Source organism: Triplophysa rosa, linkage group LG17 (genome assembly GCF_024868665.1).
Source record: "Triplophysa rosa linkage group LG17, Trosa_1v2, whole genome shotgun sequence".
NCBI lineage: Eukaryota > Metazoa > Chordata > Actinopteri > Cypriniformes > Nemacheilidae > Triplophysa > Triplophysa rosa.
In genome coordinates, this window is record NC_079906.1 from 8,327,748 (window position 1) to 8,355,548 (window position 27,801).

The window sequence follows — 27,801 nt, forward strand, 5'->3', positions numbered from 1 at the left end:
TTTGTCGTGTGTAATTTTGCATGTAGAATGACGCCTTTGTTAGGAGTCTGTTCGCTTTTAGAAAACAATGTGTTTGGTGTTTAAAGACGGAAACAGCGTTTCTCATTCGCTTTATGTGACCCTTCTTGTGTCGATGGAAGCACAGGCTCACAGCCCTGGCTGGGTTTTCTGTGAAAAGGGGGCGGAGACTAGCAGCTCATTTGCACTTAAAGAGACACACACCAAAACAGCGCGTCTCTCCTCACATGCAAAACTGGGCAATTAGGGCATGGTATAATAAAAGATCTGCGGTGTATTTTTGAGGTGAAACTTCACAGACACATTCTGTGGACCCCTAAGATTTATATTACATTTGTGTAAAAGTAGAAAGAAACCTCTCCTTTAACTTCCGGTAAACCACTGCAAAGAATCAATAACTGTTGAGTAGTTTTAATTTAATTTACTACAATTAATATACAATAAAATATTACTATGAATGAATATGAATATAAATTAAATAAAAAAGAAATTGTTATATTATAACCAAACACAGATCGGAAGTTAACTGGGCCAGCACGTTTGTGCGTCTGTATACCACATGGTGCCATGACATGTGGTGGTATAATATAAACAATTCTGATAATTCAGAAATATTGTGCTAAACAATGCACAGAATAAATGCACAATGGCTGTGTCCCAATTTGGGGGCCGCATTCTTTGAAGGCTGCATTTTAAGACCGATTGCGTCACAGCAGCGCGACTGAAGGCTGGTAAGTCTGTCCCGATTCAAAGGTTGCTTCAAATGCAGCCCCAAAATGCGACCTTATTTCCGTGGGTTTTTAAGGATAGAACGAATGTATCCTTCACAGCCTCGGCTATCCCGAGATTCATTGCGCGCCTGTAATGGCTTGAAAATTTTAAATAATCATTCAAAACGGACCTAGCCTGACTACGTCAGACTTCGTACTTCCGCTCAATTTCAGTTCGCTTCTGTACTCAGTCTGATATAGAAAACCATCTCCCAGATTATCTCCGGCTCCATACCAGCCTTCCAACCAGCGAACAGAGGGCGTTCTGAGAGCAGTGACTTAGACGCTAAGCGCCGATTTTAAGATTGTAGTTAGGGAAATCTAACACGACAGCGGACATAGAGACACGGGATGCTATTATCCCGGGAGGCTGTATCCACCGAGGCGTTTACGGAAATCGGTTACCCCGCCTTTAATGCACAACGGTCAGTACAAGAAACCACTTTTAGCTTGCATAATCAAACCCAACATGTGTTTTAACTACATGTTTAATTTAATCAGTTAATTTTTACCCATTAAATCCTTTTCAAGAAAATTCTAGTATAGGAAAAATCCATACACTTTCAGTGCGAGACATATCAACATCCATTTTTCTAATATCGACTAATAGTGGTCACCAGATTTACAGTACCTCCTGATCAAATCGATCGTGCCAATAAAACAGAGTACAGACTGACAGTTTGACCGATGGCAGTCTCTATCATAACCATTCCTCGCGTTTAGCAGACTACGTTGATTTTCTCCTCTCTGCTATAGAGGTCCACTCCTATATTCATGGCCAGCCATTACTGTCACAGGCCAAAGAAGGAAAGAAGAAGTAATAATAAGTGAATGTAATAAAAGCACAGGTTTATGAGTTTTCCTCTCATATTCAGAACATGCAGCGCCTTCATGCACGTGCACGGAAACCCATAAACAAAGACACACGCAAATACACACCAATGTTTGCACAACATGCACACAGGTAAGAAGGGCAATAAAGGGGTGAGATTGACTCTCGGTGTTTTTTATTTTATGATGATGTGCTGTAGCTCATGCACAATGGATGACATAAACAAGAAATATTGACATCTGTCATTAAAGTCATATTAAATGAGATGAGCATGCAGTTTACCCATCAAATACCTTAATGTTTGTGATTCATTGTGGCCATAATCTTTATTCTGGGTGTGTTCGGGTGTGTTTGCCAGCTAGGCTAAACCCTTGGGGGGGGGGTGAATGCTGGGGGTGAAGTGATAGCTACATGCAGTGATGTTCTCAGACAGCATGCAGAGCCAATGATAGCAGTAAGTCCTTCTCACCTACACTGCAAGCTTTCTATAGATTTCTGACTGAAGACAGCCGAATAAGCCAAACACGCTAGCAGTGCCAAGGTCATGGTTTTGATTTTCAGAGAAAACACAAACTGATTAAACATATCCCTTAAATGTACTGAAAGTTGCTTTGTATAAAAGTGTCTGCCAAATGTCCTGAAAAATTGTTAAATAAAAAGTTTTCAAACATTTTTTCATTTAATCATGCCGCCCTTAGACATGCTCAAACTCTAGCATAAACATTTACACAATGGTGTGCTTGTAAATGAAAACTGTAAATAGTTTTATTTATTACACTTTGAGGAAATTGTAATTGTAAATGTTGGAACACTCGTATGTCGCTACGGAAAATTACATTTTATGAGAACATAAAAGTTCTGACAAAGTTGTGCAGAATTGTAAAGATTTTTAACAAGTTAGAGAGTAAAACGCAACCTTCATCTATTGAGAACAAATCACTTTCTGCTCCTCTTTTGCCTCCTCATTCCCTCTCAATAAATCTTTTCTTCAAGGAAAAAGACTGCTTTAGTCAACACGACTTCTGCTCAAAACATTGCTATCTTCTCTCTTATTCCAGATTTTTTTCTTTCTTTAGTGCCTCCTATATTATTAGCATATTTGAAATGTATACTTCACCGCTGCCTTCACGCCTCTTCAAGGGAGAAATGTAGAGACTTTGTTTACCATGTGCCATCCCTGTAAGCAAGGAATGACATATCGTTGGCGTTATACAAACAAATGGGTTATAGCCAGCCACTGATTAATAAAGCAACAGCAAGATTATGGCTTTGAGTTTTGTGCTGAAGGTTACAATTTGAGGAGGAAGTTTGGACTTTGGATTTTATGTCATGAGGAATCAATTTTTTCTTTTTTTTTATGTCTTAAAATGAGAAGTTCCTAATCATTTCAGCCATATCAGCGTGACATTTTTCAGTTTACATTGTTTTGTGAAATGAAAACCTATACTGGTCCTGTCAGCAAACAAGCAATTTGCAAATACTGACTCTATAAGAGTTTTCAAGTTGGAGGTTGTAATTGCAACTGGGAAATTTTGAGATAATTCTGAGTTTTCCAAGTCAAGTCATCTCTAAGGAGAGTGCAGTTAGAAAATGTATTATTATATACAGGTGCCTTACTAGCACTCTCCATTTGGAACATCAGTATCCATTTGTCATTTGTGTATGCCAAACACGTATTTGATCTGCAAGCTGACTAGCTAAATAGCACAGTAATATGTGTAATATTGTAGTAATAGTATCACAGTATAATATCACAGTAATATTATTTTAGAGATGTGAGAAATAGTATCTCTAGTACAGAACAAAGGCAATAAAAAAACAATAAAAATGCATTACATGTTACATGTAGTGCATTTAATTCCAAAGGCCAAAAAAGGGTGAACAAGGGTGGTCATTAAAAATACATTATGATCTTTGGCTCAAGAAAATGTACTTACAAAATGTGGCCCTCAAGGAAAATTTTAAATACTAAAATAAATTGTACGATATGACCCCTCTCTCTCTCTAATGACCCCTATTTTGTAAAACAGATCGAAAAAGTTTTCATCTCTCTCTGTCTGTCGCTCCCAAACAAGTGTTATAATAGAAAGAAATGAGGAAGGAATGAGAAGAAGGCTTTCCATTCTCCTAACAGAGACAGTAAAAGCTAAAGACTTTCTAACAAGCTCATGCACCACAGAGATTACATCTAAACTGTGGCACTTCTAATTGCAATCAACAGTCAGTGCCAAGAGCTGTGAATAACCTGGACTGAACCTGCTGTTCCTTTAGCTACGTACAACACAGATCTAATCGTTATTCACACATTATGGACCTGTGAATGGTCAGAATATAGGCATGACTAATTGCACATTAAATAAACCCATGTGCATAATAAACTCCAATTCATCACATTATAGTGGTTATCAGTGAGAAATTGTGACCTTTGAGCTATTATCTGGGTACTTTAGATTGCAGTTCCTATTTTACCAGCAATTACATGGTACCCTGCAGCATTCTTGCTGAGAAATAAGAAAACAAAAGTATTATTTTTTGTGGTCACTTTTACTTTTTTATTGTAATGTTGAGGTTTGTGACTTAAATGAGGCTCTGCGTGTCAACATACATCGATGATGTCATAATGTATCCCATCTGTAGCACTAATTTAAAAGTAAGATTATACATTATATTATATTGAGAACAGGGGGGCAATTCTGTATGAATTTGTATGATGTGAATCACACAAAAAAATATAGAAATAAAAACAACAAAAAAAGATTATAAACCACTTCGGATGACGTAAACAACGTTGGTTTAACAACGGTCCGTTATAACTTCCTGTTTTACTACACAAACATTTGAACAAAATACAAACAACAGAATATTTACAACCAATCAAAAATGTTAAACGTGCATTTAAGATTTAATTGTATATGTAAGATTGAAAAAGTAATATTAATAAATAAATAAAAACTGAAACTGGAAGTGCTTCTGGACCAGTGTTAACATCTTGCGAAGTGGTCTATAGAAAACAAAAGCAAGCATGAAGGTCCACCCCTAACCCCGCCCCTTACAACATCATTGGTGTGAACACGTTTTGAAAAACAAAAGACGTACAAATAAGATCGTACAAATTCATATGAGTTAATAATTCAACACAAAGTAAAATACTTCAAAATTGTCTTGAGAGATCATGTTGGTTGTTGTTAGATTGTCATAAGATAAAAAAACATTAAATGTTCTCTCATTTGTAAGTTGCTTTGATAAAAGCATCTGCTAAATGAGTAAATCTAAATGAAATATGAAAACTACGAACACAAGAAACATCAGCAATCAGTGAACAAATCAAATGATTAAAACTTATTTATTTTATTATTTCACTGTCACTAAACATTCATCCCAAGATGAATCGATCTGCTGTTTGTGTAGTAGTGTAGTGTGGAACACTAAGCCCACAGACCACCCACAATCACTTCACTATCATTCAGATAAATCTTAAAAGCTCTTTCTTGGTCTCCAAGCTTTAATGGATGGATAATCTGATTGCCCAGGCTTGGAAACAAAGAGGTGCTTACAAGTTATATAAACAGTTATATAGTGAAGAACTACAGTAATCACAAAAGTTTGGCAGTTTAGTGATAACAATGTCCCTGTTTTTCAGTTTTATTCCTGTTCCATCTTTAACCAAGCAAATGTTTGTGCATGCAGGCCGCAGTGTGTACAGCATCATCCGTTGACCTCCAGATGTCGCATGCTTTTTTATGTACATTCTCACCAACCAATTTCATACCTCATTTACGACTTCTTCCTCCTCTGTGAGACACACCTAAAATTGCTCTCTCCCAAAAACAAACGCACACACGGCGAATGAGTCAGGACCACTGAATCAAATTTAGAAGCACTCTGAAACCACACAGTATTTTTAGATCCGGCTAACCTTTACTAGCCACGCGCTCGGTTCGTTGCAAATGGCTTTTGTCACTTTTTTAAAGCAGGGCTATTATTAGAATTATGGAAACACAAGATCGCACCAATTACGAGACACTTCTGTTGTCTCCGTAAAACCTCCATAAATTCACAAGCATTTGTGTTTGTGGAGTGCCCGGTGAGGCATTTGTTGATGTATGTTTTCAAAGACAGCGAGGATCAGTTAGTCAGTGGGGAACACAACTTTTTTTTAAGCTCAGGGAGTGAAGTTACCAGGAAGGAAAGCTACATTGATTTCACTTGAGCTAAATTGTATCGATTGCATGCAGCGGTCCCTCCTGTATTTAACCGCAGTGAAATTTCAGTTCCAATGCAATCTGTGTTTATTACATGATTAAATATCTCATAAATCCAGCTTATTTGCTTCCATCAGTGACGCTGGAGGTGCCCAGGACCTGATCTCCATAAATGTACAAATTTGCCAGTAAAACAGACGTGCTGTCTTTAATGTGTAAGGAACCGTTTGATGTAAACATTTATTAATGACGTGCATTATAAATCATTACCGTGTAAATTCAAGATGTCTGAGCTGCGACGTGTGTTTCGGAAACCCGGCTAACCCAAACATCAAAATGTTATTAATATCAATCAGTTTCAAAAGAACTTCAAAGGTGTTCATAAAACCCCCCAAAGTGTTTCCAACTCCTTCGCTAAGGTAGTTTGTATGCCTGTTCCCTTTTATTTACATAAATATCATATTCCCGTTCATTTCGAATAAACAGTTCAGACATTTAGATCATTAGCACTTTATTCATAAGTAACGAAAACCCGTTCGGAATGAATTCATCTTTCGCTCCCCACAGGGGGTCTGATAAACCATCTGTTCTCAAAGTTATTCCAACACCCGCTGGGTTTTATTAGTTCTTCTCTCTTCCTCGCTCGGCCCTCTCTCTCCAATCACCAGAAGCATCAAGGCTGGAGGCGCCATTATAGGGCAACATATCGATGCCGACCTTCGAAGACTTTTAGAGGTCCAGTGCTCCCCCTCGGTCTCAAGTTGATTCCTCTCTAATGCTCAGAATGCTTCATTCAGCGAGACACTTAAAGTTGTCACGCAGCTGGATATATGCCCTTGTTTTTTGTTTTTTCCACTTTTTGGTCTCGAATGTAATTATTGATTGCACTATAAAAACACAGAAGGTTGCAAAAGGGGCAATTTTTTGTTTGTAATTGATGAGGTCCTGAAACACGATCAAGGTGAAGAGTGAATTTGCCACCTGAATTACATTTTTAGCAAGTTTTCGTCATTTAGTCATGTTTAAGCATCAAGCTGTTTTCCCGCTGTCAATGATGGAATTATTACCTTCAAGGTGATAATTCCATCACTGCAGTGGGAAAATAGCTTGATGTTTTGGATTTGGATCTAAATTCAGTGTGGCACCTTTAATTTCAATGGTTGATACTTGAATGAGATGAGAATGTTGCAGTGAAGTCTAGTTGGGTGCATTGGGGTAAATATGTGTAAATAACGCATCTAAATGTGTTCTTTTATTAATTAAAAACAGCAAGAACTCAACAAACAGCGTGCGTTTGAGCTCAACCTTGACAACACTTCTTTGTTCGTGAAAGATATAGGCCTATAGATCTCATATTTTCAGTGGTTTCATGTTGGTGGTTTCAATAAAATATGCGGCTAATCCAAATCCTTGTGTGGCACAAATGAAGCCCTGGTTTTAAGGTTTCAGGCGGGTTTTGGATAATATATTCAAATGTATTTTAGTTTCAGAAAGGGTACAGATAATATTTCACACCCATTCTTTTGTCAGGACCTCTTTCGGAGAAAGGTTAGGATTACATGGGATTATCCACGGCCGCGTTTTATTCAATCTTTACTTACGATTTTCATAATTTTCTTTATTACAAAATTGTAAGAATGGGGGGAAAGGCTGTGAAGGTTTCCAAGTATCTCAGCTGCAATCAGGAAAAAAGCTTTAACTTAATTGCTTGTTGAGGCATCGTCTTCATTCAGGCTTGACTTCTCAGGTTTTTGAGCCAAGTGCCTTTTAAAAGGTTTGTGTGGGAAAAAATGCAGTAAGAAGAAATGTAAATCATTGCGGCAGAAACCTTACATCCGCATGTTTAAACTTGGTCAGTGTAATCAAGTTTTTTTTCCAATAATATGATTCTGTTGATGTCAGCCCACCTCATGTCTCTCAAGACTTATATGACATATGGAAGACAAAAGAAGATTTTATAACAATGTCAGATCTGCACAGCAACGAACGTACACGGTGATCACCAGCTGTCAGCCTCAGTTTGCAATTTCTGCCAGGGTTATTTTAGCAAAATTGTATGTTAGATCCGTTTTTATGCAGGCCCTCGTGCAAAAATGCACTGCTACAATATTGCGTATTACACCTTATTATATCTCACCTATGCCACCAATAGACCCAAGATACCCCTTTAAGAAAAAAATTAAGTGCAAGATACCGCTTATGCAAAGATAATACATTTTCCTAGATATATATATACAGAATATATGTATATTAACTGTCTTATTAAAAAATAAATCTGTATATATGTTATACACTGCCCGTCCAAAAAAAAGTCACCACATGGATTTAACTAAGAAAATAGTTAAGAGCCTCCATTGGATTGGAGGTCTAGGTTCAGCAACGTTATGTGCCCAAAAGATAAGGTCACCTGACTACCTGAATATACTGAATGACCAGGTTATTCCATCTATGGGTTCTTTCTTCCCTGATGGCACAGGCATATTCTAAAATGACAATGCCAGGAGTCCAGACCTTAACCCCATTGAGAATCTTTGGGATGTGCTGGAGAAGACTTTGCGCAGCGGTCGGACTTTCCCATCATCAATACAAGATCTTGGCGAAAAATTAATGCAACTCCGGACAGGAAAAAAATGGACATTCTGGACATTGCAGAAGCTTATCGAAAAGATGCCACGGGCGAATGCGTGTCGTAATCAAAGCTAGAGGCGGTCCAACGAAATATTAGAGTGTGTGACTTTTTATTTGGACGGGCAGTGTATGTTGCAGCTTTCTTGGGCAGGTCACTCTTGTAAAAGAGATTTTAATCTTTAAGATCACCTGATTAAATAAAGAATAAATGAAAAAATATATATTAAAGGAATCAAAGCTTTACATATATAGAATATATTTTTATACAAAATGTACTGTGTTATAATGATAGATAAAACACAACAATTTATTATTATTATTATATTAAAATAATTATATTACAAATATTAATTTAAAGTATTAATATATTAATTACATATTCCTGTATATTATTATGTGCAGAAAGTGCCTTAAAAAAAGTTAAACCAGTTGCATTTTGCAGAGCTTTGATCCAAAGTGACTTAACAGTGCATTTAAATCCCTTTACATTTCATCAATTCATTTGTTCCCTTGAAATTAAACCTGTGACCTGTCATGGTTAGGGGCATGCTTTACCAGCTGAGCTACAAAAACACCATATGGGCACATTCTCTCCTTTACAGCCACTCTGTACAGTTCCTCCATCACACTTATCTTTCCTGTCCTTCTCTCGTAGGCATACATTCTGGCACTGGAAAAGGGCAGCCGCACTGCTCTGATCCCAGCCGCCCATGAAACCCCTGCCTGGACGCCACCAAAGCCTGCAACCTGAACGAAAGCTGCAAACGCCAGCGCTCCAACTACATCTCCACCTGCAACCGCGCACAGGCCCAGGGGCAGCAGCCCTCGCAGACGCAGCCTCAGTCGCAGGAAAGCTGCAACAGGAAGCGCTGCCACAAGGCCCTGCGTCAGTTCTTCGAGCGCGTCGACACGCAGTTCAGCTACGGGCTGCTCTTCTGCTCCTGCAAGGACCAGGCCTGTGCCGAGAGGAGACGGCAGACCATCGTGCCCAACTGCTCGTACCAGGACAAGAACAAACCAAACTGCCTACAGCTGCGCAACAACTGCCGTCTGGACGTACACTGCAGGTGGGTGGATGAAAGATTGTTTGCGTGCTATGCATTAAGTAGTTCCGAAATAAATGTAATTATTTGTTTATTCATACAAAGCTGGGTTATGAAAAACATTTGAGGTCATTTAAAAATGTGCTTTATGTGGCAACCATCATTTCAATCTTTATTCGTTGGCACACAAACAGAGCTGATAGAATTTGTTTTCTTGACTTTCAAGCTTTGTGCAAAGTTCATAGGGTTCAATCAAGCAACCGACAACACCAGACCTGAACTACTATACGATCTGAGATGTTACAGTTTTGATGTTTGTTCACACGTTTCTCTTCAGGTTATTATAACGTCAAACTCAAAAGCCAATTACATTTAAAGCTCTTTTGAAATAAAAGTCTAAGCTTTCCTTGTACCATATTCTATTACTGTCTTGAGCCTTTGCCAGGAAAGTAATTGCAGACATTTTAAGAACCGTCTATTAGAAACCGAAGAGTCTTTCTGCTTAATTGACAAGACAGTGTTCAATTAGGCTGAACCGAACATTAGTACATCACTTTTACTGTGTTTCCCTGTGATTTAGCAGCCAACCGTTTTATTAACACAAGCTTATCCACTGCCACTTACCAGCCGACCATTTCTGGATTACTCTGTCAATGCCTGTCAAGAAATCTGGCCTCTGTAGAATTGAATAAGAGGGCTTGTACACAGATTGGATGTTTTTACACAATTAATGGCAAATCGTAAAAGAACACATCGGCGGCTGCAAATAGAAACAACCAAAGCAGATGACCACAAAAACTACTTTAATGAAAGTAACATCTACAATAAATGGTGTTCATTGGTAATAAATAAATGTGGTGCTCATACAGAAACAAGAAAAGCATCATTTACAAACCTGAGAGGTTTAATATGTATTACATGCACATCACAGAAGTGGCATCAAACTGTAAGACCGATGCTGAAAAGCATCCAGATACTTAATCCGTGTGGAAATGATGTTTTATTAACAAAGGAGCACGTGCAGATAATTACCTAACCAGCACTATACATACCAAAGCAGTCTTATCTTCATTCTCTCGATTATCTCTCGACATCCCTCCTCCACCCCGACTCCTCACCTTTAATCCTTTTTCCACCTCAGCACCGGGGATCCGAACCCGGGACCCTCTCCCCGGTCAAGGGGCGGGTGCTCCGAGCTCAGGAGTGATACCGAGATCAGAGCTCCCTCCCCGGGACAGCACGCCAAATACGCTTACTAGCCGTCCCACTTTATTATCGGCTAAGGTGAACCCGTGAAGTGCTGGAAGAAGGGGGTAGATGAGCTGTTATCTTTAATTCTCGGCAGCGTAGCAGAAATAGCTACATAGTGCGAGCAGCTGATAGAACGACGTAATAGTGCAGCTCAAAGTTCATTTGATTTGATACACATTAATGTCTCTCCCCATCTGAGACGATTTCGTCCTGTTATGCTAACGTGGCCCTTGGTAGTAATGTGCATTTAGCGAGGATGCTGTTAAAGACACGGGTTCATTGAGCACATATACATAACCGTATAACCACTGGAGCATTAACGGAAAGAATTAAATGAACGACTGAAAAATGCAAGGACAAACACACAGATTGGACGGCCTGCTTTTAACTGTATGGTTGTGTAAGTGTATAGATGAACGTGAATTCCACTGTAGTTTTGTATGGAGGCATGAATGTGGAGGTGTTTATGTACGTAGGTGTGCTTATGTGAAACAGAAAATGTAGGCAGAACGCCATCTATTCCCTCGGCTGACAGCTTCGTGTTGAGAAATAAACGCGACAGGATTTAGTTGTATAGCCAAGTGTACATAGGGATATTAACTGCACTCTAAAATATTGACTCATCATAAAGTACTGTATCTTGAGTTTATCTGTAAAATAAATTAAAGTAAGCCAAGTCATTTTCTTCTGTCAAATTATTATTTTGATCAATTATTTATTATTTATTATTATACAATAAATTATTATTTAATAAAGTACAAATACAAATAAATTAAAATATAATATAATACATATTGTGTATTAGATAAAAATATATATTATATATAATAATTATTTCATAATAATAATTTGTTTAATAAATTAATCATAATTAAAGTACTGTAGACATGGCTATTCATTGAGTTTAACTGTAAAAGAAATAAGTAAGCCAAGTCATTTTCTTCTATCAAATTATTATTTGTATAAATTATGTATTATTACACAATCAGTTATTATTAAATAAAGTATATAATTTTACATATTTAATAAACTAATAATAATAATATAGAAATACATAATATAATACATATTGTATTAGATAAACATATATATTATATATTATAATTATTTCATAATAATACTTTGTTTAATAAATTAATCAAAATTAAAGTACTGTAGACATGGCTATTCATTGTAACTCTATTGCACAAATTGCTTAATCACGTTAATTTCAGAGTGTATTTACTTGAAAAACAGTTAAATTTTTACTGTAAAAAAATCACGAAAACACCCAAACTATCAGCCAGAAACATACCGTAAATTCCTGTGTGTGTTCCTGCACACAAATAACCTTACATATGATTCCTTCCACATTCACTCTTCATTTTTATCAATTCCCCCATCCCGAACGACAGACTACTGTTTGAATGTGCATTATTAAACACAAATGTCACTCACAGATCACAGGCAGCTTAATCCACTGCTTCAACAATAAGCCTGCTTACCCATCCATCCCCACAAACCCATCCTTCCTCGCCTCGTGCCTGAATCCATTGCGGTGGAAATTGGCCTCGCATCACCTCTCATTGGCCGCTGCTGTGAGGGATGGCATTGTATGAGGAGGTATACATGATGAAGCGAGTAATGAATGACACCGCGGGCTCATACAGTGCTGATCTATTTCAAACCGCAGTCAGCGACCCCACGGCCTCTCTGATTATACGCTCTTCGGGTCAATCTCAATAGCCTTATTGAATTGACTGTCATTATCTGCTCCAGTTCAAACGGCGCTGAAGGTCAGAGGCTTGGGGCCTCGGCGGAAGAATCAGAAATGTATGCACATTAGGAATCGCACAACTTTTGTGTGTGTGTGTGTGTGTGTGTGTGTGTGTTACATAACTAAAGGCATTGACTAGGTAACTAGGAGTAGTTGACTTATCCACTAACTTATGTAAGTGAGCCAAACATTACATCATCATTATGTCCAAGGCTGTGTTTACCCCACTGGACTATAGTTTCTATCACCCTGTGGGTTAAACATGGTCAGTTTAAGAGTACATCAAAACACTTCGGACACAATCTCGGATGTCTACCACACATGGGGCTTGGTTTGCTCATAACATGCATTATGGACTCAAATCGCTCCGGGTTTATTTCACACAAACATACCCAACAGCTTGTCTTGTAATGTAAGTAAACTCATACAGCAAAGAGATTAATAATTGAAAGTAGCCACAGTTTGAGCCTGAGGCATGAGAAGATACTGAGTCTTATTTGCTCCGAATAAACCATGTTAGTGGAGCTGTGGCTTAGCAGTGCAAGCTCTCGGGTCATCAGCTGTGGTGCTCGTTCATAATAAACAAAGCTGTATATGCAGCTTTTTGGTTTTCATAGCATAAAATATCTCCCGTCTGCTTTTGGGCATCTTGTGCTTTTAAGCGTGCAGAGCTTGAGTTGACTGCCCGCAACCATGCCTGTCCACGTCAATACGACAAAACAAATTAATCTATTTCAAATGAATGCTTTCAGCACTAATCTGCTGCTTTTTGTTTTACATAATACTTTTTAATAGAATTTCGGCAGCAACACAACTGCATCTTTTTACGAAAACCTGTCCTTCAATTTGAGGCTGCATCTTGATCAGTCCTGACCTGTTTAATTTTCTCGAGATTGAATGAGGCATGACTGCTGATATGATTTGTTTATTAAGGCCTGATGTACCGCCTCAATGACACTTGTCTTATCTTGTGTGCCTGCAATATTTGATACGTTTTTATTATTAAAGGCGTCTGCCACCGAGGCCCATCATAAACATATTGTAATTCTTTCATAAAGCCATTGTTGACTTTTGCTGTGGACTGAGACTTTTTATATTAGGCAATATGGCAGGGGTCGGCAAAAAAAATCGCCACTGGAGGCGGGCCAGAAAATAGAACAACAGAAATTTTGCAACACAGACCGTCTTGCTAAAACACACATACGTGGGAGATGCGGAATGGATAAAAATAACTACAAAAATACAAGAGGACTTGAATAAGCCCATTAATGGCATGTTTGAGTCATTCTCTTATGCAACGCATGTTTTATTTCCTCTTTCCATATTGTGAATAATAAATGGGTATCATTTTAATTTGCTTGTTACATAATGGAGCCTAACTTATTGTAATAATTATTTGACGTCTTTTGACAAAATTGAAGCACTGACATGTTTCACTGTTAGTTTTTTCATACAACGCATTTCATGACTGCTATTTTAGAGGTGTGTCTAGCGATCGACAGATTCCTTTGAATGTCTTTCAGAACTTTTCAAACTAAAAGCTCTCAATTCATTTTCAAATAAAACATTGCTGCAAAAAGTTCTCGTACTTTTATTTAGAAGCCAAAATGACTAAATATATGAACGTGAATAACTGTTGCTGTCATGACAGATCTATTTCAGAACCAGCCGTTATGAAAATAATGCTGAGCGGCGCGGGCCAGATATTATTGCTGGGGGCCACTTGTTGCCGACCCCTACAATATGGTATCAAAAGATTACTTTTTCCTACTGGTTACTTATACTGCAATTTTTGCAATTAATTTGATAGTTTTTATGCTCAAAAGTAATAGATGAAGGACGTTAAATGATTTTTAAATAGCCAAACGGTTGTAGATTTTAACCTAAGTGAGCTGTGAAATGGTCGTGGTACATTTTGGTACATTTAGGTCTTATCTGAGACTCCATGTCTACATCTTTCTGTCAGGTCAGATGTCTCAATATCTTCAGGTTTGATGGATTCAGACCAGAGTGTGTCTGTTTTAGAGATGACAGATTTTACAGCTCATACACCCTGCTATTGGGATTATGAGCTTTTGAAGCCTGTAGTTTTTATTTAACATTTGAACTCTTTCTCCTTTAATATAATGCTACACCACCAAAAACGCTGGCAAGCCGTATCACGCCCCAATTTCTGAATCTCTTGTCCTCGGAATATACAGTAGATCATATTTAGAAGTTTAAACGTATTCTTCCATGCACTTCGGGAGGTAATCTGCCCTGTAGCGGAAGCAATTGCTTGCGTCTTTTTTTCACTGGAACCAATTTTCCCAAATACACGCAAAAATGCCCAGCGCTGATTTATGGCGGGGGAATGTTGTTTATCTGTTTTGATGGGAACTAGCGGGAGGTGGTTCTAACCACACGGGCAGTCAGGCCTTGTTCTGAACACGCAACCCCGGCTAATAAAACACAGCCTGACAGGGTTAGTTATCGATCCCTTCACAATAGGTGCAGGGTCAGGGTTCTGCTGGAGAACGATGGATCTGACAAGCTTTCATGTTGTGTTTTCCATATGTGGGTACCCTGCCAAATGAGCAGACTGTTCTGCAGCTGAATTTATTTGTTTTTGCATCGCACATAAGAGGGACTGATCAAATATATGTAAATAACAAGGATTTTATATTGGTTGGTGGAGGCTTTCCTTAGGAAAAGTAACCATGGTTATATTATAGTAGAAATGTAGTAGCCATGTTTTTTGTGGCATGATACCATTTATAAAAGTCAAGTCCTTGATTCTGATTGGTCAATAGCTGTGCTTTATTTACCTAACAATTCTTTGTTTCACTGCTCAGCACCCTTGGCAACCAGCTGTGTCCACCGGAACATTTTTTTTCCTGCGGTCGGCGTATCTTTTAAGTTGTTTGCTATGGTTACTTTGATGCGCTACGAAATAGCAGAGCGTTGGTGCTGAGCGTGGGGGAAGAAGGAGATTTTTCTTCATCAACTTGCACTTTGGTTTTGATGTTTGTATCGTGTGAATTTTTAACAGTTTTATAAAAGCAACAAGGTACTCGAGGCTAGTGCTTCATCGTGAATAAATCACAGCTGATACCTTATTGCTGTTGTAAACCCACACAACGAAAACCACAAAACGCATAAAGCACAGCCTCTCGTACCTTATTGCTTATAGTTTTAGTAAAAATACCATGGTTAAACTGTGGGTATTTTGTTGAGACTACAGTAAATAAAAAAACTATTTAGAGGGGTTTAGGTGCACACTTTGTACAATATTACAGCTGTTAAATTAACTTCCGGTCTGTTTGTTGTGTCTGGCTAGTGGCTAATATTATAAAATGTTTATATTTCATTTCATTTATATTTAAATTAATTTATATTACTAAATATATTACAAAAATGCTAAAATGTTACAACAACAAAGCTCTTTTAGCATCATAGTATTTTAAGCATATGTACTATAAATACTATAAATTATACGCAGTACATATTATAAAAAGCACACTAAATTGGACATGAAGTATAATTCAAACCAGAACATTCAGGAAAGCAAGAGGCAGATGTTTTGAAATTGCACAGAGCCGATCTGCCCTCACAGAAACAGATGTGGGGTGGAGAGTCCAGCCAAGTTTTGTTCTCAAGACATGTGTAAATCTTTATAAGCGATATTTAAAAGGCTCCTGAAGATTTTATCTCATTGTAATTGGTGACACGGTAAAGGAAGCATGGAGAAATTGTTGGACCAAATTGAGTAAATTGGATGTAGACAATCACCTGAGTGTGATGTATGGTTAGATAATGGATTGTAAGTAGCAGAGTGCCAAACCACTGACTGCGTTGGCAAGAACCCGTTTCTTAAATTTGATTCTGGCAGAGAATGCCAGTTAGAGAACTGGATAATAAATACAAATCAAATAACGTCGAAGGGGCTTGGAGGCATGTAATGAAGAATGCCGTAAACGCAGTTTAACTTAGTCATGGATGTGTCATTAAGGAAACTGATTTTACTAATGACGCATCTTCTGCCATAATGTGCTCAGCAAAAATTAGGCATGGATTTTTCACTTCTAGAGGTGAACACTGTTATCTTCAAGGTAAAGAGACGTTACGTAAGGAAGGTTTTGACAGTTTTGTCAAGGTTATGTTTAAGCTGGAAATGTCATCTAGGTTGGATCTTCTCTGAGATTGCTGAGGTGGTTACAAGGGAAAACATTATATGTTCATAAAAGACGAATAAACATTACACAGTTCAGTGTTCTGAGTGTGATAACAGACACCATGAGATAATGTGACAGAAGCCATATTATCTATACCAGGGCTAGTCAACTGGTGGTCCGCGGGCCAAATGCGGGGCCCGTCAATCATCTTTACCTGGCCCGCCTTAACATTTCAAATAAGTGGAGAGACTTTAAGAACGGTGTGCTTTAAATGCACGTCCTCCTGAGACGCCACATCTTTAAAAGCCCAAAACGCTGCTACATTCAATACGAAAGTAATTCCCGCGGCTCATAAGGATTTACATCTTATAAAGCGATTTGATCGGTCAGTCCAAGAAACTTAATGTTATTTACAACGTTATAATCAGCAATGCATTGCACAGCCACAGGCAATCGGTTTGCGCACGCGATAGGTCGCGTTCTAAAACGCGTTTTGTGCCCTTGAAAGTAGGCTAACTGTAGGAAGGGCACACCACGTGAACGGTTGTCTCAGATAAGGGGAAAACGGTGTTGTTTTTATTACTGCATTCATTATGTATAACGGCTATATTTACGAAAAACAGCTGTTCATCTCCCCCAGAACTCGCACTATACAAAGGCTCTGCCCTATAAGTGCGTGGGGCACATGAATGTGATCGGAGTTCACCCGAAGATGTGATAATAGCGTTCAGTTTCTTGCACAGATCAATTGACTGATTTATAAGACGCGAATTTAACGTCACAAGGGGCAGGGATTACTTTTGTGTTGAATGTATTTGCGTTTTTTACTTTTATTGATTTAACTTTAATTAATTCAACCAAATATCTTCATAAATATCTTCTTGAAAAAACAATGCCACCCACATCTTGGATGTACTGGAGGACTGTGGGTGAGTAAATTAGTAGCAATTTAAGGGTAAAGTAATGCATTAAGGAATATAAAATACAGTTAAAAAGACAATATCCCTTTTAATTTAATATCATGAAAAGACACAAATACTGGATGCAATATTTGTGTGCATGTTTTAATATATGGCCTATAAGTAACAGCAACGAAAACAGTATAAAAGGAACAAAACGAAATAAATAACAGAAATACAAAATAACAGAAGAAATGAGGATATGATAAAAAAAACTGGCCCGCATCCTATTTATACTTTTGGAGTCTGGCCCTCAAAGAAAAGTAGTTGAAGACCCCTGATCTATACTGTAAATGCCCCAGTGCATGCTGGGTAGAGGACCAATACGACTGAACCACAAAACCAGCCAGACATTTTACCAGCGTTGATCTCAGAAGTTATTGCAGTGTAGTGTTATTTAAGAGAACATATCAGTACGAGTAGATACATAATAAAATGTATCTTTGTCATTGTGCAGAAGATTACAGCTGTGGGAAAATCCCACATCAGATGAGGAAAAAGCCCTGTAATTGACACAGAAAGCAAAGACGAAGCTTAGGCTTTAAATCATTTGCCTTGTACAGCTCGGAAACTCTCTCATGCAAAGATGTGATGCTGGATCGACATCACATTAGAATGTTTGAAGACTTCGGTCTGATGTTGTTTTTTGATTTGTCTGAGGGATTTGGATGGGCTCTTACAGTGAAAGCAAGGCACAGATATCCTGACCAACTTCTCTGGTCGGACAAGGTCCTGACAGGGGTGCTCAAGAGAGAATTTATGTGGTAAGGATTTCTAGGCCTTAATTTCAATCCCACAATGCTCTCTGAAGAATATAATATAATGGAAATAAGCATTTTCACTCAAATATCAACATATTATTCTGTGCACTGTAAGCTATTTTATAAGATTTAATTCAGTATTATCTGTACCTAGTCCAGTTATTTGAAAGTGAAAAAGTGAAAGTGACCTATTAGTCAGATATGGTGACCCATACCTGAAATGTGACCTCTGCTTTTAACCCATCCAGAGAGTAGTGAACACACGCACAGCAAGTGGTGACCACACGTACACCCGGAGCAGTGGGCAGCTATCACTGCAGCGCCCGGGGAGCAAGTAGGGGTAGGGTGCCTTGCTCAAGGGCACCTCAGTCGTTACCCGCCGGCCCTGAGAATCGAACCAACAACCTTCTGGTCACGAGTCCGACTCTCTAACCATTAGGCCCCATTTAACATCTTATAAGATCAAAAATTGAAATGGGGAAAAAGATACAAGAGATCTTTGTGCTCATAAACAGAACTCCTTTATCAAATTGTGAGAGAAATCCCAGAATCTGCTAGAACAGAGGCCAAGTGTTTTCTGTTAAAAATATTGGCACACATTCCTTCAAACTTTTTGAAGTTGTCGTAAAAAGATTAAGATCTGCTTTCATCGCTCATGGGCTGCCGGGGGTGATTGCTCTTGGTTGCCAAATGATAGAGTCACCCGTACTTGAGAATGAAAGAGCTCTTCTGATGTTGGCTTGAAGGACAAAATGCAGTTTGACACTGGCAAACAAAAGGGCTCGGCACCTTTCGCCAAGACAGCGATCGAAGCGCTCCAATCTCTATTGAATTTCAGACTTATTGATGTTGAGGGCCAATACCTAGACCTTATTGCGTTAGATTCATCTTCCGTGAGCGAGGGGCATATTCAGATTTATTGACTCAGCCCAGAAGAAAACATTTATCTTTTATTGTATACAGTCAACTTAAAATATTTGCCTAAAAAAAGTGTGTGCTGTACTTGACACATTTGTGACGTTTGTCACTATTTACCATCTTGACGTTTCAGATCTGTATGACTTCAATGGAACACAGAAAGACAAATGATGAAGTTTGCGCTATTTTTTTTAAAACAACACGCTTAAATGCCCAATCAAAAATCAATGATTTGTTCAAGAATCAGCCTTCACTTTCTCTGTCATAAAATAAAGATGACAAAATTTTCAATGAATGGTTTTCAATTTAAGTCTGTTACGCACATATACAGTATGGCTTTAGAAGGCATATAATGTATAGTTGAACAGGCCACTTTATGGTCCTTTGGCGTCTTTTTTGAAGCTTGAATGCTCCAGTTCCCATTCATTATAATTGCATGGAAAGAAGCGACCAGTCTTCAAAATCAGTGTTCCATGGAAGAAGGGTTTGGAAGTTAAAAAATGAGTAAACAATTTGATTTTTGATTTTTAAAAGTCTGTGGGTGGCTTTGATGACAAAACATTGAAATGACGTTTTCCCAAAAAACTCAAGAGTGGACAACAAATTTGATTAAAAACCGTTACAAGTAGGCATGACGTAGATATTGAGACATTTAGTTCAACCCACTGAAAAAAAGTAATGTACATGTTATCCCTTTTGAAACAAAAGTATATGGGAATATACTGGGGAAAAAATGATGTAATATATTAAATAATACATTTCCATCCCTTACAGAAAAGACACACAAAATTCACATGTGCAAAAAACACATGTGATCACATGTGAAATGTGTGTTTTTGGAACATTTTGGTGTGAATTCCATGTGAATTCCCACGTGAAACCCATGGGATAACATGTAAAAACCCATGGGATAACATATGCGACATGTCTCCACATGTGATCACATGTTCTTCACGTCACCACATGTTGCACATGTCATCCCATGGGTTTTTACATGTTATCCCATGGGTTTCACGTGGGAATTCACATGGAATTCACACCAAAATGTTCCAAAAACACACATTTAACATGTGATCACACGTGTTTTTAGCACATGTTAAACACATGTTGTATACATGTGATCACATGCGAAAAACATGTAAAAAACAGGTGAAATTCATGTGTCTTTTCTGTAAGGGATATATTGGAACCAAGAGCTTAAAATATTATAAATATATGATTCTGAAAATAAAGAAATATTCAGAATTTATAGTTGATACGAGTGAATATAACCACCAAACTATAATTGCTATCGTCAAATATCACTTTGATAAAAAGGATAAGTTACCCAAAAATGAAACTTCTGTCATCATTTACTCACCCCCAGGTTGTTCCAAACCTGTATGAATTTCTTTGTTCTGCTGAACACAAAGGAAAATATTTGAAAGAATGTCAGTAACCAAACAGATCTCATCTCCCATTTACTGCCATAGTAGGGAAAAATAATACTTATGGGAGTCAATGGGGGATGAAATCTTTGTTTGGTTACTGACTGTTTTTTCTTTGTGTTTAGCAGAACATGCAGGTTTGGAATAATCTGAGTGTGAGTAAATATAGAATTTTCTTTTTTGGGTGAACTATCCCTTTAATCAGCTATCAGTATTAAATGGTTTAATATATTGACAGTTAATATATAGGAAAATATATTTCTTTGCATAAGGGATGCATCAAAGCCTTGTTTTTCAAATTTGTGAATCTGCAGTCCACCCTTCATTAAGCTCAGAAAGTAAACAGACAATTTGATGATTCAACTGTTTTATTTGTTCCAACGGACCTTCCACATACCGCTACAACGCAATGAAAACCATTACTCATAATACATTCATTTCCCATAAACCCAGAGAAAATTGGATCGGCATTTATCCCCAACACAAGCTGACGGAATGACAATGTTTTAAGCGTCAGATTTTTCCTAATAAAAGAGCTGTTAGCGCTGCTCATTTTGGGGTTCTTTCAGTGAATAGAGAATCTATAAGGACCTTTAGAACCCTTCGCAGGACGACAGGCTGTAATTTAAGCAGTGAGTGGTCCACTCAGGTATAATAGAGGAGTCCTGGCGAGATCTGAAATGTGCTTTATCTTGATGCCAAAGCACTTTCTGCCCAAACAATCCTAGACAGGCTTTTCTAAACTTCAAGTGAACAGTAAATTATAGCGGTTATATTGTCCTCAACTGAAAGGAAAAACCTGCTGGTGTCTCAGTCCATCTTAGTATTTCTCTTCTTTGTCATGAAAAACAACTGTTTGCTAAATTTCTTGCATCTCCTCTGCTAATAAGATACATTACAGTTACCGGAACAGCTCCCCGAAGACACTTAAAACGCAAAACAACCTTCCCCTACACATTAGCAGGCCTGAGTACTTCATTCGACCCGTAAAGAAGATATACAATAGTCTGACTAAAATTAGAAGATAAAAACTCATTACGCTGGGTTTCTGCAAACCATGTTTTCAGAAAAGGGAAGAGTGAAATTTGCTCGGAGATTAAAACTAATACCGTGGAGAGACTGAACAAACAAGACATTGAACAAATAAGACAGGCATTACTTGCTTCATTACCTGGTTAATGCGCTAGAGGAGAGAGGAGGTCTGTCTTCAGATGAAGCAATAGCTTAGGGTGAGGAAATCAGAGATATTGTTATTGATTGATTCAAAGTCAAGTGGCCATTTCGATACTGGTCATGCGGGGGAACGGCGTCTTTTGTGCCCATGAGCATCTTGAATTGAAGGAGTCTGTGCTACCCGAAGACTTTGTTTGGACTTCCATGTTCCTTCATTACAAATCACCGCCATGTTTTTGTTTTGTTTGCGTATTCCTGGGGACAACTACTTGATCTTTCTCAAAAGCTTTTGTAATCATTTATGTAGGATTGGAGCTTTTACATTATTTATGCATAAATTCACTGGAGTAAACCAAAATGCTGTCAAGTAAATACTGTAGTATATGGTTTTATACATTTTTACGAAAAGCATTGCAAACGTATTCATGGATATAAAACATTTCATCATATTGCGTAAAAGTAAATGTAAGAACACTGAACTTACTAAGTTCATAAAGTTTTTCTGATTTCCAGCTCGTAAGCATTCAAGTATTTATACCATGTAGGGAACCCAACTGGTATATCAATATTTTTGTAACTCTTCATTTGATTCCTGCAGCGGGAACAGATGTAATTAGACATGTAAATCACAGCAGGGTTTTTTAGCGCTATGCTAATTAAAAGGTGAATTTACACAGAAGGGAGGGAATGAATTAAATACACACTGGGCTCCGCTGGGAACGCATCCATGTTTAGCAGCAATACACTCCACGGAGACTGTACTTTTCGTCTCGGCTCAAACTTTCGTGTGCGGGTAAGGGCACTTGAAGAACACAGCTAAATGGCTTTTAAAGAAAAGTTTCTGAGACTGGATTGGTTATGAGCTAAAATGTGTAAAATTGAGTAAAACAATGATACTGTAATGAAAAAAGTATTTGCATTCGCTTGCTGGACAGTAGGGTTGTTGATCTGTAAACCAGTCCTCTATGGAGCTATACCTTAATATTAAATTAATAATTCAATTCCATACCTGAGTGCACCATAGGATATCAATGTGTGGAATTAAGGATTTTTGCTGTGGATCTGAGCTAAAGGCCACACGGTGTCCAGACCAGACCTAATCCAATAAAGCAACAAAGAGATTTTCGCCCTGTTGTACTGGGATGTGTTGTATCCCACTTAGGCCTTATCTACACCGGGCGTGAGCAGTGTAATGCAACGCAACAAAAGACAACAGAACCCATTAAGAACAAGGCGCTTGTCAGGTCACATCAAGATGCATCCAGAATTTCTGACTGGGTTCTATTGTCTTTTGTCGTGTCACATTGCTACGTTCACATCCGGTGTAGACAGGGTGTCACAGTGCATCTTTCGGGTTCCAGAATCACACATACATTGAAACTACTAGTACTTTCTTTTAGGTATGTTTACCAAAAAATGACTTGAGTAAGAGTAAAAGTAAGAAAAGGCTAGATTTTTTATGTATTTAGGAATTTAAAATGTATTTATGAAATGTAGTGGAGTAAAACTTATGATTCAGTATATGATTTGTAGTGCAAATGAAAATTCTGTCATCATTTACTCACCCTCTTGTCATTTCAAACCGGTGTGACTTTTCTTCTTCTGCAGAACACAAACATTTACATTTATTCATTTGGCAGACGCTTTTATCCAAAGCGACTTACAAGTAGGAGAGCATATGAACATTTTATCAACACGCTAAACAGTACCATTAGTTTACAAGGCCATGCTACTAGGAAGATACAGTATGCTGAGAAGATATGCTAAGAAGATATTTTGCAGAAAGATGGTAACCGAACAGTGCTGGCACCCATTCACTTCTATTGTATGGACACAAAACCAATGCAAGTGAATGGGTGCCCATTAGCAACATATCTTCTTTTGTATTCTGTCGTAAGTCAGTCATACAGGTTTGAAATGACAAAATTCTGTAAACGATGACAGAATTTTCTTTTTTGGGTGAACTATCACTTTAAGGCCTGTCCACCTCTGGTTAGGTCACATACAGTAGCAAATGCAATGAAAAGACAGCAGGCCTCTCTGAATTTCTGTATTTGTATTAAAGAAAATACAACTCATCTCTAAATGCTGGTTAATGTATTAAAAATAAATAGACATTAAGAAATGTTTGGTGGAATTCATATAAAACAAACTGAAACGACACAATTCCCCATCCTGCAGGTCTGAGTATTAGCTACATGATGCAGCAGTCTAGCGTGATCTTGCATACTTTACAGAAAATACAGCATCGCTCCACCACTGAGATCCAGACGTCTGAATCGGCTCTTTAAAATGCTGAAACTAGGCTCGAGTACACAAATGTTTCTTTTAAATACAATTCAGTTTACAGCCTGCTTTCCACACACTGGGCAGGCAAATAGCACATTCTAGCACATAGCATTCTGTACAAGGTGCTTTCTATAATAAACCTACTGCAATTTACATAGAAACTAACCCTTAGCACTGAAAAGACAATGGGCCCTATTTTCACGATCTAAGCACTTGGTCTAAAGCGCAGGGCGCAAGTGCACTGAGGGCGTGTCCGAATCCACTTTTGCTAATTTAACGACGGGAAAACGGTCGGCGCGCCCGGGCGCATGGTCTAAACAGGTTGTCCCGATTCTCTTAATGAGTAATGGGTGGTTTTTGGCCGTAATGTGCAGTAAACCAATCAGAGTCTCATCTCTCATTCCCTTTAAGAGCCAGTTGCGCTCACGCCATGGCGGATTCGCTATTTTCACGGCGGAATTTGCAAGAGCAAAGACTGGACGCTTCTATAGAGAGGAAACGCATCTTCTGGCGCGTGAGGTTAAAGCGCGTGAGCAGATCATCTACATGACAAGCCGGATTTTTATCTTTATGTAAACAATAATAATCTTTTACATTGTAATTCATTTATTTTTATATTTGGTATGTTTGTGTGCTGCTGCGCAAATGCATTTGCTATACGCAGCACAGGATGGGAAAATGAGAACTGCGTAGGGCTGAAACTAGCAAAAACACTTGCGCTGCGCCTTGCGCCGCGTTGTGCCGGGTGTAGGGCCCAATGTGTTTTTATTGCATTCAACATGCAGTTAAACATAACCGTGTTTTGCCGCTGAAATACTGCAAAAGCAGCAAGACCGTTTAGTAAAATGTTAGTCAATGTTTTTGTGTGGTTGTCTGTGGGTGTTAAGAAACATTCACCTGTAGTTTTACTCTATAGAGAATTTATGAAATACATCTACGAAGTCTATAAACTTGTCACATTTTAAAATTCTCCACAACAACATTAAGCTAGTGACTTATTTATTGCCCCAGAAAGACAAACAGACTAAAAGATAGACAGAGACCAAAAAAGACGATTATAGAAGGAGAGTTCAAGTGCTGGTGGATACCCTTGCGGCCCTCCATGCTGCAGAGAAGAGGTCCTGTCTTCTATCTGACCCCCAGGATGCCTCCAAACCACTAACATGTTGTGGTCACGGTCAGCAACGATGACTAATGAAGAGCGGAAAAGATGAGAAAAGGAAAGAGAGCTAGTCATAATTCAGTCTTGAAGAAAAAGCAATGATGTGGAAAGATGGAGATGCAGTTGAGCTTACATAAACTCAATCTCTGTCCTTTGTGTATTATAGACAGGACTCTTCGGGCATAAACACACACACAAACAACTCGATTGACACAAACTTTCGCCATCTCACCCCTGGGCAAACTGTATAGACTGCACTTTATTTTTCATGTAAAGTAGTTTGATGTTGGCATTGATGTTGATGTTGTGTTTTTGTGGCAAGGTCACGGCTGGCTGATTTCCACACAAACTGTCAGATGACCCCTCACTCCGTCTCCAGCTGTCTCAACGATGACTATCAGGCATGCTTGGCATCCTACACCAGACTCATCGGTGAGTGAAAGAGTTTTAACACTGGTCAATATGTTGTTCTTTGATAGATCTATTAGAAAATGTATTTTAGAGAAATTAAATAACCATAACCAGACTAGAGGCGTCACAATATACAGTATTGTTAATAACCTTGATATTATAAATCGTGATTATCGATACCGTGTTAATTCTACGAATGAAAATATTGTAAAAAATCAGCACCCATTTAAAGTTTTGCCTTAAGAGCCACAATGGTTACAAACTCTCTCTCTTTAATCTCTATTTGAATTTCAATTATGATGCTAAAATAAGGAGAAAACACAAAATAAACTAAATTAAAGATGAATTTGACTGATAGCATTATTAGTTCATTAAAAAGACCTTTTAAATACGTATCGTGATAATATTAATACAGCAAATTATTTTGGCCACGATAACTGTGAAGTGAAAAATCGTGATAGCCCTAAACCAGACACATTTTGTCACCCATAACCACTGTACACAATTTCAGATATACAGTATTTGTCCAAAGTACTATTCATTACTAAAAAGTGAACCTCTAAGTATTTCTAACTATATGAAGCATTAAAAAGAACCGATTCCCAAAAATGACCGCAATGACAGACGTTTTATTTTCAGTAAACTATTACTAAATAATAGTTTACTAAAAATATTTTACATATTTTTATATTATTTTTATTCCTTTAAAAATAAACAAAACAACTGCTTATCCAAATTAATATTTGCTTTTGATGTTTAACCTTATTCAAATGAGATCAAGTTGACAAATACCAAAATTACAGCAAAGACAAATGTTCTAAAGTAACTGAAGTAATGTGCATGGCTAAATTAATTTCATAATTAAATTCAGTGTGGCACATAATTCAGGAAGCTTGACACCTTTTAAGATTTGTTCGGTCTCTTTCCCTGTAGGTACAGACATGACTCCAAACTACGTAGACTCGGGTCACTCCAACTTCACCATCTCCCCCTGGTGTACCTGCCGAGGCAGCGGGAATCAGGAGGAGGAGTGCGAGAAATTCCTACAGGACTTTAGAGAAAACACCTGCCTCCGTAAGTCTTTCTTCCTGTGTTATTAAAACATTCAGACTTCAAAGTCTGTTTGTGTCAAGCGTCGACTTTCTGTATTCACATTTGATTCAAGATTGATACTGTGCTTTTTGATCGGTAATTCAGAATATTGTACAGATATGTGACCCAGTCTGTAAAAACCAGGCTAAATAAGTCTCCAAATATAGTTATGACATAACACACATCAAAGTTGAATTTTAAGCATTCATTTCACTGATTTCAATATGTGAAATGGCCTTACTCATATCAAGATTATATTCTCACAGGATGTTCTTTACATTATGTAGAATAATTGTGTGTAGAAAACAGTAAGACACAAAAAAATGATTTTTGCTGGGTTTTCACAGATTGGGTCACATGTACAGTATAGATGGTTTCAACAAAAACAACAACATAAACATACGTTATATGGGCCAAACTTAACTTTCGGTAGACCTCCGCAAAGACATCAATAACTGTTGAGTAGTTTTCATTTAATTTAATACAATGAGTATACAATAAAATATGCATACAAATGAATATAAATTAAATATAAAATATTAGGCTACTAGCCACTAGCCAGACCGATAACCAAACACAGACTGGAAGTTAAAGGGATTATTCACCCAAAAATGGAAATTCTGTCATGAATTACTCATTCTCTAGTTGTTCCAAACCAGTATACATTTCTTTGTTTGGTTGAACACAGAGAAAGATATTCGGAAGAATGTCAGTCACCATACAGTTCTTGGACTCCATTGACTCCCATAGTATGAAAAACCATAAATACCGATGAAATCATAAATACGGTGATTTAAAAATTTTGACAAGGATTGACAGTGATTTGTTTGTGTTTTCTTTGTGTTGAACCTCACCACCAGAATGTTAATGTCTGAGGGTTTGGTAACTAATGCCATGCTTGTTAGCTGACAGTAAATATACAGGCTGACGCTACATTAATAAGGCTTCCACTCGG

General features: G+C 37.9%; 1 protein-coding gene across 1 annotated transcript in view; it reads left to right on the forward strand.

Moving 5' to 3' along the window:
* gfra2a (GDNF family receptor alpha 2a) overlaps positions 1-27,801 on the forward strand; it is a 74,966-nt gene that overhangs the window by 30,175 nt on the left and 16,990 nt on the right. The window contains 3 exon segments of the mRNA XM_057357527.1: positions 9,106-9,517; positions 25,666-25,775; positions 26,688-26,828. Coding sequence (XP_057213510.1) covers positions 9,106-9,517; positions 25,666-25,775; positions 26,688-26,828 — 663 coding nt within the window.